General features: G+C 37.7%; 1 protein-coding gene across 1 annotated transcript in view; it reads right to left on the reverse strand.

The window, feature by feature from the left end:
- Positions 1 to 4,165: 4,165 nt before the first annotated feature.
- Positions 4,166 to 17,617, reverse strand: part of LOC122967288 (protein unc-13 homolog B-like) — a 200,591-nt gene continuing 187,139 nt past the window's right edge. Inside the window, exons 32-41 of the mRNA XM_044331849.1 lie at positions 15,152 to 15,240; positions 14,577 to 14,714; positions 10,995 to 11,118; positions 10,067 to 10,111; positions 9,692 to 9,763; positions 8,333 to 8,480; positions 8,158 to 8,214; positions 7,676 to 7,759; positions 7,146 to 7,305; positions 4,166 to 7,050 (exon numbers count right to left, since the gene is read on the reverse strand). Of these exons, the coding sequence (XP_044187784.1) occupies positions 6,768 to 7,050; positions 7,146 to 7,305; positions 7,676 to 7,759; positions 8,158 to 8,214; positions 8,333 to 8,480; positions 9,692 to 9,763; positions 10,067 to 10,111; positions 10,995 to 11,118; positions 14,577 to 14,714; positions 15,152 to 15,240 (1,200 nt within the window). The 3' untranslated portion in view covers positions 4,166 to 6,767. The remainder of the gene's footprint in view (positions 7,051 to 7,145; positions 7,306 to 7,675; positions 7,760 to 8,157; positions 8,215 to 8,332; positions 8,481 to 9,691; positions 9,764 to 10,066; positions 10,112 to 10,994; positions 11,119 to 14,576; positions 14,715 to 15,151; positions 15,241 to 17,617) is intronic.

Raw genomic sequence — 17,617 nt, forward strand, 5'->3', positions numbered from 1 at the left:
TTTGTTTTTTTCACAGGCAGATCACAGACAAACAGTCTCAAAACAAAGCCAGTGTTTGTCATGACTCATTACAAGGCAAATATAGTTTTAAAATAGTGATTTTACTCACTAAATGTAAGCTAACATGCTAAAAAAAAAAGATGTCAGTAACATCAGTGGTTGATGTTGGTGAACAAAAATAATAAAGATCCATGAATTACCTGCATGATCAGAACATGCCGACAGACACACGCAGGCAGGCCACAAGGTGCTCACAATATAGCTAACGAGCAGTAATCAACACAGACACAGAGCAACATTAGGATTCATTTATGTGTCTGGATTCCTGGAGGCTGTATTCACAAAATATCTTCCCCCTCGGGAGTCCTCCTAACTGGCACTAAAAGTTCCTAATTAACCAATTCACAAAGCTGTTGACAGCAGCTTTCAGTAAAGAACAGAGAGGACGTATGATCTGTTGCTGTGGATGACATCATGTTTCATCATTCATTTATTTTGTTCCGCTGATTGAATCTTAATTAACTCATCATCTTGCTGTCAGTATACGCTTCACAGAGTTCATTATGATTGAATTTTTCCAAAACCCTGGTGTGAGGAGGCACCTTGTGAGTAGGTCCTGGTGACTCAGGAGTCCTCTCAGACTCAGGAGCAACTTTAAGCACTAAAGAGCTTGTGAAATACTCTTAACCCCAGAACCTAGGAATCCTAAAGTTAAGATTGAGTTATTATCTCCTAACTTGGCCAGTTAGTTTTGTGAATACGAGCCCTGATGAATGTGTGTGAAATTCTAACATTTCTGTCATTTCTTTTAAATTTTGGTCTCCACCAACTCCTGAGAAAAATATCTGGGTTTGTTAGATTTATGACTCTTTATCATCCACCATAATACAACAACATTGGGCCTGATCATTTGACCAGTGTTTAACCTTCCCAACAACCCAGCAGTCAGTGCTGTCAGTGATTTAAACACAAGAGGGAGCTACATGTCCACTACTGGAGAGACAAAAAAACCCCAAAGAACCCAGAGTAAAAATATCTTCATGCATGTATAGCTCTTCATTTTTTCATTCAATGATATTTACTCCCATGGTGGAAAAAAATTCCCTTAGTTAAAAGGTTGCACGCTCATAGTCGACCCACACAGGTGACTTTACTTTATTTAGGCTGATTCGACCTTTTCTCAGGACATTTTATCAGCAGCAACACCTGAGTGGGTGTGCAGAACATTTACATACAAGTAAAAAAAAAGTCTTAATTCAAAATGTTACATCAGCATGAACACAATTAAACCTTCACCAGAGATTCTTTTAAATGTTTTGCACTTTAATGAGTTTTAAAGTCTCATTGTCTACAAGCTGTTTAGAGGCTTTTGTTCCCTGCAAAGATTTAAATTCTCAGAGTAACACTGGAAAAAGATCAGAAAAAAAACTGTCACCAACTGGCAACTTCGCTCTAAAATATTTGTATTCTGCCTTCAAAAAATGGCTGAGTAGATAATAAAAACAGAGATTTGGGTTGCAGTTTTCTTCATCCTCAGGAGACCCTGAATGCTTGTACAACATTTCCTGACAATCCATCCTGTAGTTGTTGAGATATTTCAGTCTGGACCTAAATGGTGGACATGCTGTCAGCACGACTAAAAACACACTGAGGAGAGATTAGTATATTAACAAAAATCTGAGATGCAGAGAGGGGTAAAAATTATAAGCAGTGATGGAAGTAAATAAGTAAATTGTTTACTCAAGAACTAAACTACTTTACAGCTCCACCAAATAGTGATTTTTCCCTCTAAACTTCTCACATGGTTTCATTTCAATAAACGTTTAAATGATCCAATATTTCACCAAAAATCAAAGATTAGAGAAAAAGTCCAGAAACTGAAAACAGATTTGTGTATCAGAACTTTGTTTTTTCTTCTTTCCTCTCCCATTAATCATCTCATGACCCCTCAGATTTATCTGGTGACCCTTTGGAGGGGCCCAACCCCTAGGTTGGGAACCACTGGTCTAAACTAGCTAACTGTATATAAAGTAGTGTAAACTAGCTCCACCTCCAGCAGCTACAACAGTAACATGCTGCTCTAACACTGATGCTTCACTATTAATAATCTAATGATGTCATATATAATAATATATCTCATACTTATGTACTTTTACTTAAGTAGGATTTCTTAATCTTCTTACTTTCAGGACTTTTACTACTAATGGAGTATTTTTACATTGCTGTATGGTATTTTTTTCTGAAGTACAGTAAAGGATCTAAATACTTCTTCCACCACTGACTGTAAGTTACAAGGACAGCTCACGAGGAAATAACATCTGCTGCAGAGACTGAACCTGTGACGGCTCAGAAAAACAAGTAGAGCACTGAAATACGCAACTCAGAGGCAGGGAGGTAAGGTAAAAGGTGTTTACTGTGCTGATGATCAAAGGAAGGGTTCAGGCAGACATGAAGGGAGAAATGGTGCAGGTACAAACTGACGGGTTGATGAGGGGAAGGTACTCAGGTGAGTTTGGAGGTCAGGTGATGATGTTGCGTTCATGTCACATGAGATGGAAGAGGTGGAAGATAAAAGTACTGTGTTTACAGTATTGTTAATAGTATTTGCACTACTGCATAGTTTACAGTGACAGTTTGGCCTGTATATAAATATGACATTGTATGTATATTGTAGTCTGTTGTTGTGTGTGTATATGTAACAGGGTCAACTGTGCAGCATATGTATTATAATTACACAAAATTTGTATATAATTAAATCCTGACGTGCTACTCCTCCAGGGTCAACAGGTGGAAAATTTAAGGCTCAGTTCACTGTACCCCTACGTTCACTTTTGTGGGTGCCCCCCCCTCCCCCTATAAATGATGTCCCCCGCCTTCACCTCTCCCCTTTTATTGTCATACTTCATGGGAGAGGAGCCTGAGTTAGTGTCACAATTGACCAGAGGATATTTTCTTTTCATTTACCTCTGTCAGTTGCCGGAATAAATGGTGGCCTCCAATGAAACACTCATCCTCTTCCTTACGACACAACGCAGAGTCAACCGGTTACATATATGTACATTTTTATAAGTTTTTGAAAAAAATAATTTATATATATCCTTCTCTTTTCCACCTATATACCTGTACATAATAGCTATATGGTTATATCTGCTGTTAGCCTGCTGTACTTGTTTCGCTTTATGTCTTCTTCTTCTATTGTCTTCCTTCTTTCGGAACATTGTATCTAAGTACACTGGAAACTGGATTCAAATTCCTTGTGTGTTAGTATAACACCATATCCAGTAAACATGGGTTTAATCTCCTTGAACGACAGACTTTGGATGACATGAAGCGTCCCTATTTGCTTGAAGTCAGATATATCTGAACTTTCGGAAAAATCCTAGTTGTAATTACGACTTGGATGTTGCCGTGAACACTATTTACGAGTCAGAATCTTGTAATTACAAAAATTCTGATATGACATGAACGCAGCATAAAAGTCGAGTCGACGGACTGCTGATGGGAATAGCAGAGCTAGCACTACTGCTAGCGAGCTAATCCACTGCCGAATGTGTGTCATTGTTGTGCATTCTGGTCAAAGTTGTCAGGACGACAGATTGACATATTAAAGATTTGAGGGGAAATTCTGTTAATAAAACTATAATACAGAATTTGTGATGTAATACTGGAGGATCTTTAAATGTGGTTTTTAAAATCTGATAAATTAGACATCATGCACGAATATTTGTAATGAATATGTAATTTTGGAGGGAGGTTGGCTACATTTGGGGCTTACATTTGTAAATGTTTTGCGTTATTCCAATCACAATTTGTTAAAAATAAACAAAAGAATAAAGAAAGGTTGATTTTTCTCTTTGCTGTGTAGAATATTACTCATTTTCCAGTAATAAATGTGTTCTATTTTTCACTATTTATCTTATGTTACAGTACCAAGCTAGCAAGGCTAACGAAAACTAGTCTTCTGACACCTTCAGCTGTCTCAGTCAGTCATGTGACCCCTGCCTTGCTGGCTGACAAAAACAAGAGGTTAAAGTAAACATTTAACATGTGACGTCTGGATTATTGTTTGGTTTTTGTGTAAATGTGACGTCACCCTGCAAAGCCAGTTAAAAACACACACACACACACACACACACACACACACACACACACGAAGAACAAGGCCTTAATTCATAAATATTTTATATACAAAATATTGTTACAATTATATTCAACGTATGTCACATTAGAATAATGATAGATACTTTACATACATTTGATCAGTCTTCATATTTCACAGTACATACATGAAAAAGATCACAATTCTAGTTTACTTTGTATACAATAAATACATGCTCTGGTCGTAGGCTTTAATTTTTTACAAACTTACAGTTAGTTTTAAACAGAGTGCAAGAGTTCAGTCGTCACTACAGCGGCGGCCGTTGTAAAAGATCCCACTTCATGCACTTAAACCCTCCCGTAGACGAATCTTTGTTCAGCGTAATACAGCAGAAACAAAAAGACGAACCTCTTAACGAGCTACCAGACTATCTTTAGCTAAATTCTACCAAATAGTGGCTGGAGCCAAAGTGCAGCTAGTTTTGGCAAACGTGCGGTAAAAAGTGGGACGTCTACAACGGCTACGACTGTCTGCAAACAACCCAAAATACGTCAAGAGAGCTAGTTGGACATGGCTCCCTGAACACTTGCGTTCCTTGGCACATGGTAAACAGACATGAGTGTGGATCAACCCCTGGTACACTTCAGCCAACTGAGCAAAAAAAATGCCTGTATGTTTAAGTTTCACCAGGCAAAGTCCACGCCGAATGTTAAAGACCAATCAAACATTCAGAAAGGTATGATTGGCGTGCGACTGTGCATGCATGGCAAGGCTGTGGCGTCAAATCACTCGTAAGTATTTTGTTCTTATCCAATTAAAAACTGTAAAAGTAGACTGAAATAAAATCTCTGAGGTCCAGATTTGGACCTCGTAAATGTCTTCATACTGTTTAATGTCTAGAAACAGGTTATCAACTTTTGGCTGATTCCATCCAGAGCAGGTCTACAAGTAAACAGTGTTCACAGTTGAACACTTGGCAAAAAGGCAGAAGAGCTAAATTTGAAACCTCTGACACCGTGTTTCTTCTCAGCGCAGAGAAGCTGCACTTTGTTTGACAGGCCACAGTCCAGTGGTCAGATACTTTCAACTACTGTACCCATAAATCTTTGCTTCTGAAAATGCCTGTTTTACCTTTCAAGTCAATACCGTAGATCCGAAACACAATCTTCATATTTTTTAGCCTCTCTAAATCCAACTGGGTACGGTGAGCTAGCTACGTTAGCTAGCAGGCTTTTTTTTTTTTTTTTTTTTTTTTTAAGGCTATGTAAATTATGACTGTACATTTAAATTCAAAATCATATCCAAGTGTTTCATTATCAGGACTTTTATATCCAAAGTTTTTTTTTTTCCCCACTCTGAAGAAAATATAATACCAGAAGTTCGTCCTTAAAGGGCAACACGCATTGCTGACTTCTTGATGTGCGTCGTCGTGTCTAGATGTGCAAAACTCTCCAGAAAAGCAGCAGTTTTATAATATTGGCTTCCTTGGATCGGCACATCCAGACTACTGGATCCTGATTATGTATCTGTATTCTGTGTCTGGTGTGTGCTACAGATGTTGATTGGCGTGCATCAGAGGATGTGAAGCTACGTGACGCAACAGCCAACGTGTGTCGTACTTAAGTCTTTTGTCATGTTACCCATCATGTTTTAAAAAGACCAAAATGTGTTTTTTCTTTTTGCTCTGTCACTCAAGTTGGTTAACGACTGGTATCCGACACCATTTTTTGGGAAACTTTGTGGTCTCCATGTTATCAAATATTTGTTAGCAGTCGAAAGAACTAAATCTTCCGACTCGCTCTCAGCTCATGTCCTGGTTACTGATGATCATTAAACTGTCTTTACGTAGCAGTCAGATCTTTCTCTTAGAAGACCTAAACTCATAAATTTCCAGCTGATGATGTTTGTTGAAAAGCATCATGGGATTGGAGACGGGATAACAGATATGTTTAAGTTTCATTTGCTACAAACTGCCAACATAGTTATTTGGTAGAAGTAGAAGAAAAAAAAGGAAGTTCAAGTTTCTCTCTAATGAATCAAAACTTTTTTTTTTAAATACTACATCGGTGATGAAAACTTTGACAGTTAAGTTTCCATCCAAATGTAGCGGAAACTTTCAGTGAATTTCCATAATCATCAGAAAAATTAGAATTAATGCACGTTTCCATGCACAACTGTTATGCAAGTATTGATGTTACTGAACCACTGCAGAAGAAGAGGGCGCCACAAGATGACAAAAAGACAAAAAGAGCGCCGGTCAAACCTCAAACGATGGAAAATCATGACATTTCTGACTGTTTCATGTATTAATATGTTTTCATCTCTTCATTGGAGCGGGAAGCTTGGGTGACATTTAAGTCACGTGCTTCAGGTTAGTCATGATTTATAGTGACCACTGCACTTTGTCGTGTTTTGATGTTTGATGTCGGTGTGATAATGGTCACTGTGCGTTCTTCTATTTCGACTTTACAAGAGAGATTCTTACTTTTTAATTAAATAAGAGTTGTCTCTCTCTCATGTTGAATATAATCAGTCAGAAGCTTTGATGGTCTGTGTTTACCTGAGATTGAATATGACTGCTCGTAAACAACAGACAAAGCAGTGAACAACATGTAGCCCTGACTTTAAAAACTCTGATCCATGTCAGTCTCTGAGTCCGTGCCGCTGCTCATCTGCCCTCCTCCACAGGACGAGTATCGGATTTCAGCTTGACAAACTCCTTGGCGACCTCGTCGGCAGGCCGCTGGGACAGGATACGCATCACCGTCATGCCCGTCTCATCCGTCTGAATGCGTGGCCCGAGCGGACACCAGCACACGCAGCTCTTCCGGTCGGCGACGTCACGTAGCTGAACCACGGCCATGCCGACCACCCGGTCTGCCCGACCGAAACAGTAATCCTTCACCGCCACCTGGAGCTCGTAGCAGTCTGGGGACTCCTTACCCAGGACGCTGCAGAGGAGAGGAGAATGTTTAAAAATCAACCAGCAATTTACAACATCGTTAAAGCGTTAAAACACAGTCGGAGGTTCAGATTTAAAACTCACAACTGGAAGGCCTCGTTGAACTTGGCCGTCCAGCTGTTGTTCTTGGATTTGGTGGTGAACTTGCGCTTCTTGTCGGCCAGGAAGGGACCGACCATGGAGACTTCGACGAAAGGCCGGAACATCCCCGATGTCTGCCACTTCATGTCGTTCACAGCGATAACTGAATGGAGACGATGTGGGAGAACAGAAGGAGAGAGAGGGAGAGCACGTGATGTAGATGATGGTTCTGTCGGATGTATAATTGTGTGTTTGTGAGTGCATGTGTGTATATTTGTATATATACTGTATATATTGATGTTCATATCAGGTGGAGATTATCTGTACTTTGGAAAGTAATATGAAGAATACGCAACTTGTACTTAATAGACTAAAACATGCAAAAGCAGCAGAATGATCCTTTGAAGGGGTTTATTCAAGGTTTGGTCCTGGATTTAAGAATTAAATTATAAAGAGGTTTTAAGTTTGGGACACAGTTAAAACATCAGGATTTAATGGTAAATGTTTGCACATTTTGTGTTCAGGTGTCTCACCTCTGACGTTGACCTTGCGTTCCTTCCCGAGCATCATGTCGATCTGCAGCACGGCCTCTCCGATGGGCTTCTCTACCCCCGAACCTGCAGGACAAACAGACACATCAGTCCATATTATATATTATTAACAATATCTTTTTAACTTTACTCTCATGTTTTTCTTTTATTCTTATCTTGATCTTATTGCTGCTGCACTGACCTACTTTCTTATCTTTTTACATTTCAGCTTTGTTAAAAAAAAAAAAATCCTTTTGTTACTATGGAAGCTGATTTTGATAACAGTTAAGACACATAATTGTATCTTACACTTTTATAGTTAGTTTTTGATAACTTTTTTCTAATTTACAGCATGAAAAGAGCCCCACAAACACACTGAAATGAGGCATGTCATTGAGAGTGAAAGAAAGTGCTATGATTTTAAAGTTCTTGTCACTTTTTCAAAAAATTGCAAAAGTCTGGAGGTACAGTGTGAGCAGACTTACCTCTATCAGGACGAATCTTTTCATTGCCAGTGATTCTGAGACCCATCCCATTATGCACTGAGAGAACAAGAAAGAACAGAGAGATATAATGATGTGGCCCTGCTATTTGATTAGTGACTCATCTGTTCATGAAACGTGTGTGTGTGTGTGTGTGTGTGTGTGTGTCTATGATCACCTTGGGAGTGTTGCGTGGTGATGAAGGTCTTGATGAGAGCGTCGGTGCTCTGGGAGTAGAGAGAGAGCGCGTAACGCAGTGAAGCCAATTCAGGACTTTTCTCCACAAACGCCTTCTTCAGCCCGTTTCCTCCTGCGTGGAAGTATTGCTAAAGAAGAAGAAAGCAGCAGGGTGAACATGATAAAAAAATCCTTTTATTCTAACAGTATAAAATGTTATACTCGATGTGGAATAAGCACACAAAAAAGACACCTTTTCTTCAGTAAATCCAGAGTGTATTTTCCTGAATAACCAAATACATCATTGATTTTTTTCTTATAAAAGCAGTGTGTCAAATCTTCATCAGCACTTTTTTTCCCTCTCTTTATTCTTCTTGTTGCTGTTTTTCTTGCCTTTAAAATACATCCTTTATTTTAGGCTGACTTGCGTGTGACTTTTAATGTCTTCAGTTGTGTTTTTATTGCATTTATGTTTTCATGATTTTGTGTTTTATGCTGCCTTACTGCAAAAAAAAAATCCTCTTGTGGGACAATGAAGATCTGAACTGAAGTGACATAGTTTGGTGTAAAGCAGCAGGTTGAGAATGTTTACAAAATGGGTTATTTTTTATATCTAAATGTGCTCAAGAATTCATATAAATACAAAAAAACATTTTAATATCACCACGCCAACCATGACACTTCATTAGGTAGAGACAAACTTGTTTTGTCACTATTAGCTAACTAGTTTTCTCCGTGGATCCTGCTTCAGAAGACACGTCTCTGTCCACTGTGTTGGAAAATGAACTATCAGCAGCCTGAAGCTTCAGCTCACACGAGTTGACCTCACTTCATTCTGGATGCTGGCTGCCAGTCAGTAACCCTCTCTGTCAAAACGAGCAATCAAATTTCTGTTGTCTTTCACCGTCATCTGTTTATATGAGTCAGGGGTTTTCATTGTGACTGTCACAAAATCAAAGGCAGGGAACGAACTGAAAGCAACTCATCCATCCCACCCCGACTTGATCTCATTATTTCCCAGCAGCAAGCTCGAGTGTCTCACTGAGGGTAAACAGAATATTTATTTTGGTCATTACAGCTGACAGTGGCATATTTACAGCACAGTTTGTTTGTCATGTTATGTTTTTATTTATTTATTTGGGAAGGTGGTAAATTTTTTAACAAATCAGAAGTTGGCCTTAAGTTGCAAAAGGTTGAGAACCCCTGGTGTAAACTACCTGACATGAAAAGCATTACTGAACTTTTTATAGATGCTGTGAAGATTGTCTTGCATATTTTTATAATGCCATAGAATTAAAAGTCTAGATGCAACTGACTGATTTTATCATATTGTTTCTTGCTTTACATGTGAATTTCCTACCTTGATCGTCTCCAGTCCTGCATCAACGATCACACACTGTTTGGGTGTCAAAGTTTTGGCTTCACCTCCTCCCTGTAGAGTTAACAGAGACTGATATCAGACAGAGTTCCTTCGAAAGATCAACTCAGCAGCGACTTAAGAGAGAGGGCAGAACATCTGAAATTTACTTTCCCAATCTGAGTTTCACCCAGCCTGTCTAGTCTTCAAACCGCCGCCTCCTGCACACCACCAATGACTATTAAAGACCATGTGCAAATGTGTTAAGCTTACAGCTGCTACTGTAGATACTGAAAAACTCCCAATGTCACTGGGTAAACCCCTAAATTCTCTTTCGAGATATAATTTAACTTTTTTTCTGTGTCCTGGGTGTGTTACCTTGAGATTAGACAGGCCTTTAGCCGCTGTGAGGAGTTGGGCACCCTGCAGAGAGAGGAGGAAGAAGGAGAGAAAGAAGCAGATAAGAAAAGATTATACTGAAACTTCAATGCTTCGTTCTACGTCTTAACTTTGCTGATGCTTTTGCAAATGACAAAATGCAGTAATTCAACATGACTAACATCTTCACAGAAGAAATCAAACTAGGAAAAACTCATGTAAAGATGATTTTAACACTTTGAAAATGAGAAACACAGGATATTACCATTATCCAACATTACAGTACATATACTCGCCTTCACTTTCATTTTTTTGATGAATAAATGTAGCTACAAACTGTTTTAATGCCTTTAAGGGTATTAATTTGCTGCTGGAAAACACAACATCAACAGTACATAGATGTAAATGTGAATGTTTGTGAATTCAGTAACTTCCTTTGATTAAAAAAACTGCTTGTTGTTTGTCTTTGAATCACAAATAAGAGTTTTCAAAACAGTCCCCTTCTCGCATTTTTATCACCACTCAACAAAAAAGAGCATTAAAAAATACATCAAAGGAAATTAAAAATCATATTACATGAAGTATAAGATTTGTGTTTAAGGCACTTAAACATGCAACGTCCTTTCATAACTGAGTGTGCTTGTGTGTTTTCTCATCTCCTTTACTGTCCTCTAATTACTGTCATCAGTCTGTAAAAACCGACCTTGGAATGACAGCAAAGAAAAGAAATGAAGAAAATGAGTTTCTTTGTTCACTTCATCATACAACTGCTTTTAGTCACCAGTGTGTGTGTCTGTGTGTCTGATCTCCAGACCTTGAGATTCACAGTTTTTACAAAGTGAGAACATTTTGTCTGCTTGTCACGTCTTCAAAGGACTGCATGAAAGTTAAGGATTGGTTTAAGAACATGTTTAATGGTTGCGCTTACCAGGCTGTCGTTGCTTTGAGGCAGGACGATGGTCTTCTCCAGGCTGCTCAGGACGATCTTCCACAGATCTTTCAGGATTCTCTTCAGCACCGTCTTCTCACAGATGTCGGCGAAGATACTGAGACTGGATCACACAAACACACGACCAGGATGTGAGCTAAAAGCTGTTTGTTCCAACAGTCTGCATTGTACAGTGATATCCATTATAGGGTTCAGTCTTCAAGCATTTAGAGCACACCAGTCATTCTTTAATATACTTTCTCTTCAGTATTATACAGTCGTGGGCTCACAAAGCCGGTCTAAATCTAGTAAAGCAGGCTGAAGATGAGGGTTGGTCTAAAACACCACTTTACTTTATTTATAAGCAGCATATAAACAGTTAATAAATGGTTTATAACATACTATAATGTAGTTGTAAAGCAAGGCAAGTTTATTTGTATGGCACCTTTGAATAATAAGGGAATTCAAAGTGCTTCATATAAAACATAAAGGGCAATAAGACAAAACACAAAACATTATAAAAAAGACATTTAAATTGGATAAATAGAAGAAAAAATTAGCTAAAATAGAATAAGAACAGATAAAACAAGAAAATAAAAATTACAGAGCAGCAACAGTGCAGTGTGAGAGATATGAAGAACCCCGCGTTTGATTTAATAAAGGTCTTCCACCTCAATTTAAGCCTTTCATGCATAGTGGTCACTACAGCGGACAGCTATTCAAAAGCCATTTTCTTATATATGCATGGGGTTTTTATGGTATAGTTGCACATCAGCCAACACAGTGGACTCTAGTGTGTCATCCCGTACGCTGCCATCCATTGGCCAGCCTTTGTAAGTACAACACAAATTTCTTAAAACCATAAACTGTAAAAGCTCAAAACCAAGATGGCCGCCTGCTGGCCGGAAATGCTCCACAGCTCAGGAATATCTTGCCGATCCTTCTGTAGTAATAGACGCCTGCAATTAAATAAAATTTTGTAACATCAAGTAACAACTAAGGAGTAATACAGTTGTTAAAATTTCCAAGTATTGATTTTATTTTGCGAGAAAATGACAATTAATCGTCTGTCCACTAAGTTGGACAAACTCCTTGAAAAATGCGTATTTAAAAAAAAGTTCAAAGTTCAATTTTTTTTTTCATGCCTAAAGAGGAATAAAAACACTGACAGAGGTTATCAGAATTCATGCATGAAAGGGTTAAAAGAAGTGAGATGTGGAGTTTGTTCCAGATATGTGGTGCATAATAAAAATATATAAGCATTTACAGACATATCTGTAAGTAGATATAAATGTTTATTAATGCATTTGTCAACGACTGTAACTCCTGTAGACAACATGAGATGAGGTTGTTGTATTAATGGATAATGAATGACAATATAGTAAAACACAGTTGTGATAATAGAAAATATGGCTTCATATGAGAAGTTATAATAGTTGACAAATACTGTACATTAATTAACACTTAAATATGTCCTTATATCTGCTTACAACTATATTATATATGTTATATAAACATTATTAATAGGTTATATACTGCTTATAAATGGTAAATATGGTCTTTAAAGTAAAACAGTAAATTGTATCAGAAACTCTTGAAACACAAAACTCTAAATCTGGAATTTTTCTGAAATATTGACAAACCTGTTTCCGTCTCTTTATGTTTAGGAAGCAAAGACTAACCTCATGCACGAGAGATGTTTAAAGGCTGAAGTCGTTATTATGAATTAAAATGATTAGATAGAAATGTATCTTTCCTTTGCTTCTCTATTGATGGACTGAACGCTACTGTACGATGAGACAGAACAAAACTGTGTACTGAAATGTACGCATCAAATCATCAACGCTCCCATGTCCGTTCCTCTTTTGTTTTTTAGCCTCCAGAGAAGTTTGACTGAGTGTTCGTTCACATTCTGCTGCAGTTTTTTTTAGGCTACAGACTAACAGCTGATCGGCTCCTTCAGAGAGCTCCGAGAAACTTTTCAAGGACTCAGATTATTTAATTATTTTTGATGTTTTAATCCTAAAATCCGTATTACAACCTCTTCAAGCAAACGCCCACAAGAAAACGTACGAGACGTCGGAACATGTGCCTCAACAAGGTCCTTACGGAGCCTCGTCAGCTCCCAGCTGTGTTGGCGCGCCATGTTAAGTTGCCCTCCAGTGCTCCTGACCTAATCATGGATGAAGTGTCTCCTTATAAGTATATAATTAGTATTCACATGAACAAAGTGAGAGAAAGCAGTTGTTCTAGCTCGCATAAATCATTTTGAGTGAAAGCACATAATTCAGTAGATTCATGACATTAGTTGAAAACATGCTCTGCTCTGAATAATAATTTGTGTCTGATGTGGTTTTTCTGTAAAAAAGGAAAGAAATTCTTAAAATGACATCTACTCCTTCTTCTTCCTCATGCAAAAAATTCAGTCTGTGAATGTTCATATTTTTCTAATTTCAAAAGTTTAACTGCTTGAGACAAGATGTCTCCTTCTTCACTGAGCAGAACACATTTTAGAGTGAAGTCAATGTTCAAGTCAAATTTTTATATATATATATATAAATATATAAAACCCAGTATCACAAATCACAAATTTGCCTCAGGGGGGCTTTACGATCTGCACATTAATACAACATCCTCTGTTCTTAAACCCTTGATTCAAATGAGGAAAACTCTCCAAAAAAAACTGCAACGGGGGAAAAAACATGGAAGAAACCTCAGGAAGAGCAACAGAGTAGGGAGAAATACATCATGGACAAATAGGATGACAAAAATATAGATCGATTTATAACATATCAAATCAAACCTGTGGTGGAAGAAGTACTGAGATATTTTGACTTAAGTAAAAGTGGCGATACTACAGTGAAAAAATTACATTACATGTAAAAACCCTGCATTTAAAAGTAAAAGTGCAGAAATATTGGCAGTAAAATGTATTAAAAGTATCAAAAGTAAAAGTACTCACAAAGCAAAATTGCCCAGTTTAGTGTTATATGTATCATATATATTTATATTTATTTATTTAGTACTGAGATATTTTGACTTAAGTAAAAGTAGCAATACTACAGTGAAAAAATGACATTACATGTAAAAACCCTGCATTTAAAAGTAAAAGTGCATAAATTTTGGCAGTAAAATGTACTAAAAGTATCAAAAGTAAAAGTACTCACAATGCAAAATGGCCCAGTTTAGTGTTATATGTATCATATATATTTATTATTGGTACATTATTTCATATTTATTAATAGACATGTAAATGTAAGCAGCAGTTTAATGTAGAGCTAAAGTTAGTTATAATAATGCATATCTAAACTGATCATAACATAATTGTAGTGGAGTAAAAAGTGCAGTATTTCCCCCAAAGTAGCGTAAAATGAAAATACTCAAGTAAAATACAAATACCTCAAAATTGTACTTAAGTACTGCACTTGAGTAAATGTACTTAGTTACATTCCACCATTGTCTATCATCTATAATTCGAAGAAGGGCTTTAAAAGTCAGAGAACCCCTCCTGCATTCTTCACCCAGCGGCTGAAATGTACAGTACAATCAGAGTCGCTGTGTGTGTGTCATGCCTCGACTTACTTCCCATCCAGGAACTCCATGAGGGGCCTCAATATGGTGTCAGCATCTGCCTCTGCAGTGTTGCGGTTGGGAGGGCCTTTGATCTGGTAGAGGATCTCCGCCATCTGACGCATGCAGCCGGTAATACGAGTCTGGAAACTGAAGGGAGACGAGAAAAACTTCTGTGAGTCTGGTGGAGGCTTGTTCCTCAGTCAACAGTGGAATACTGTGTGTGCAGTGGTGGAAGATACCAGTACAGTTATGTAAGAATACTCCACTACAAGTTAAAGTCTTGCATGAAACAACTCATAGACATCTGAAATGTGACCCCGACTACACGCTGCTTTTTGACATCAAAAGCAAAAAAGGTTGGAAACCACTGGTTTCATCTTTAACAATGTGTTGTATTTTAAAAGCTTGTTATATTATCCATTGTGTCAAATCTTCATCTGAAAAGTAACTAAAGCTGTCAAATAAGCAAGTAGCATCAAATGGAAATACTCAAGTAAAGTACAAATACCTCAAAATTGTACTTAGGTACAGCACTTGAGTAAATGTACTTATTTACTTTCCACCACTGTGTGTGTGTGTGTTACCTTTTAGCAAACATCATGCTGAAGTTGTCCAGGACGGTGCTGAGCTTCACCTGCAGCTCATTGAGGATGTCGGCTGCCTCTGTGTCCAGCTGCAACACATATAAAAGGGACAAAAAGAGAGAAGTGAAACCAGATTATTTAAAGCTTTTACAATCAATCAGTTATAAAACCAATAAAGTCACTGGCTCTGTCTTGTCTCCAGAGTCTACTGGACTTCAGGTGTTTTATTCCTCTTTTTCTCCGTACTTCTTTCACTTAAATGGAAACTTAATATTATAAGCAAGAATTTACACCTAAAAAAGTGACACTACCCCCCAGAAATATACCAAAATGTAGCTTCCATCCACTAAAGATTTCATGTAGGTTTATCACAGTATTTGTCCACCTCTGTGAAGCCTTTAACATGAACAAGACAACTAGAACACTAGTTTCAGTTTAAGCTGTATTCATCATGCTGCTGGACCATAAGTGTCTCTTTTTAGGGTTTTGGATAAAGTGATGCAAGTATTGCACACTTTAGAGTTGTGGTACTTTATGTATGAATTAATAAGCAAAAGTTAAAGTTGCTGTCTTGAGTTGTGTATCTGTATACCACAGGCAATATCGACATCTCATCAGTTTCTCTTTGGTGCATTTTTTTGATGTTTGAGCAGAACTGTACACATAATTTGCAGCAAAATAAATATGTATGAACGATGGTAGTTGAAAGGGCAAAAAGTGCACAGTACATGTACATAAGTTCTACTGCAGGAATACATCTCGAGTGTGTATCACCAGATAAACACAGTGACTTACAGTACGGACATATTTCATGTGTGTAACGACGCTGTTGGATGACAAATGAATACAGATCAGTAAACAGGAAAGTAAACAGTGTTGACTAAAATGCGAAACGGCAAAGATCGTGACAAACACAAGATTTCAGCTGAGAATGGGAGAAAGTGGAGGCGACCTCATTTACGCCTCTTCAAATCCATTCAACAGTGTCTGAAAAAGGGCACTTCAAGCTATAAAGAACCTGCCATTTCATCACGCTCAAGCACGTCTTCAAAAATATACCAAAGAGGCTGAAGTTTTAGTTTTTTTACACTGACTTGAACTCATTTAATAGTTGTTGCTCTTTCCTCTTAGCATTTTCCCCCAGTAAACAGATGTGAACATAACAAATAATAAACTAAAGAAGTGATCCAAAATTGGATTTTTTAAATAGCTATTTTTATTGTATCTGTAACCCAAATCTGTAATTTAGACAGTGGTTATAGTCCATGTTCAGTAGTTTCAGAGACTTGTGCTTTGACAGATAACAAGGTCTGTGCTGAAACTAGTTCATTTTTTAAGAAAGTATATGTCAGTAAAATTTATATTGACAATCACCAGTCTCTTCTTTTTTAAACAAATAAAACTTGCGTGATGTTTGCCTCCTCAGACGTCAGGCTCAGCTGCACATCACCGCCAGACCTGGCAGGTATTCGTTTTTCCGCCAGACCCTGAGGCCAAATTGCCCTGTGGCCAGTCCTCTTGTTCATGGGGGTTTTTATTTTAATGGTTTGATTGTGTTGTGAACACTGTTTGTGGCTGGGCGTGCAGTCCTGTGGGTCATCCAGGCATGACTGAGCTTGAAAAATAAAGTAAACTTTGACTGTTGAGTAATGACGTACCAGGGACGGAGAGAGAGTTGTGTGTTTTTGGATCCGAAGCATATTTCTCTTGTTTTCCCAGTTTGCTATGTCCTTTATGCCAGTTTCTTAGCAACTGCAAGCTGTGCAATCAACATTTTTTTCCCCAAGATTTACATTTGGACTAAAATAAATACAGCTACAGTATGTAAGTAAATGACAGCAACATCTTGAGGCCAAAGAAACAAAGTGCTGCTAAATCAAACCAAAAATCAAAGTATGCAGCTTTTTGTTAAAAAAAAGATCCCATTTTCAGTGTATATCAGAGGTAATAATATACTAAGCTAAGGTTTTAAAGGCCCAGTACAGTCAGTTTTCCATCCAAATGTAACATATTTTTTGTTATGTAAATACTGGGGAGTTCTGTGCACCTAGAGAAACAGCTGGCAGTGCTAATTCTCCAATCTGGTACTATTAAATCTTTGCAGAAGAAGAGGGTGCAATTGGATGACGTAATTAAAAGAGGATCAGAAAGTCCAGAAAACAGTGGATGTATTATGGAAACTGTGTAGAAAACATGATGGAAATATGGCGTTTATGTTTATTACATGTATTAATTTGAGGTCCACAAATAAGTTAGATGCTTTATATATTGTACATCATTATTTTCATTATGTGTATCACTTTGTCACTTTTTCTTTTTAGTGTAAAAACTTCTTGCGATATTTTGACTTTTTTCAAATTTCTGACATTTCCAATCATTTCTGGCCTCAGACCAAGTACCTCTCACTCCCTCCACTCCAATGTGCATTTAAACAGGTGGATGGAAAGGCATCTATTGTTACAACCA

The sequence above is a fragment of the Thunnus albacares genome, chromosome 2, assembly GCF_914725855.1.
Source record: "Thunnus albacares chromosome 2, fThuAlb1.1, whole genome shotgun sequence".
NCBI classification, from domain to species: domain Eukaryota; kingdom Metazoa; phylum Chordata; class Actinopteri; order Scombriformes; family Scombridae; genus Thunnus; species Thunnus albacares.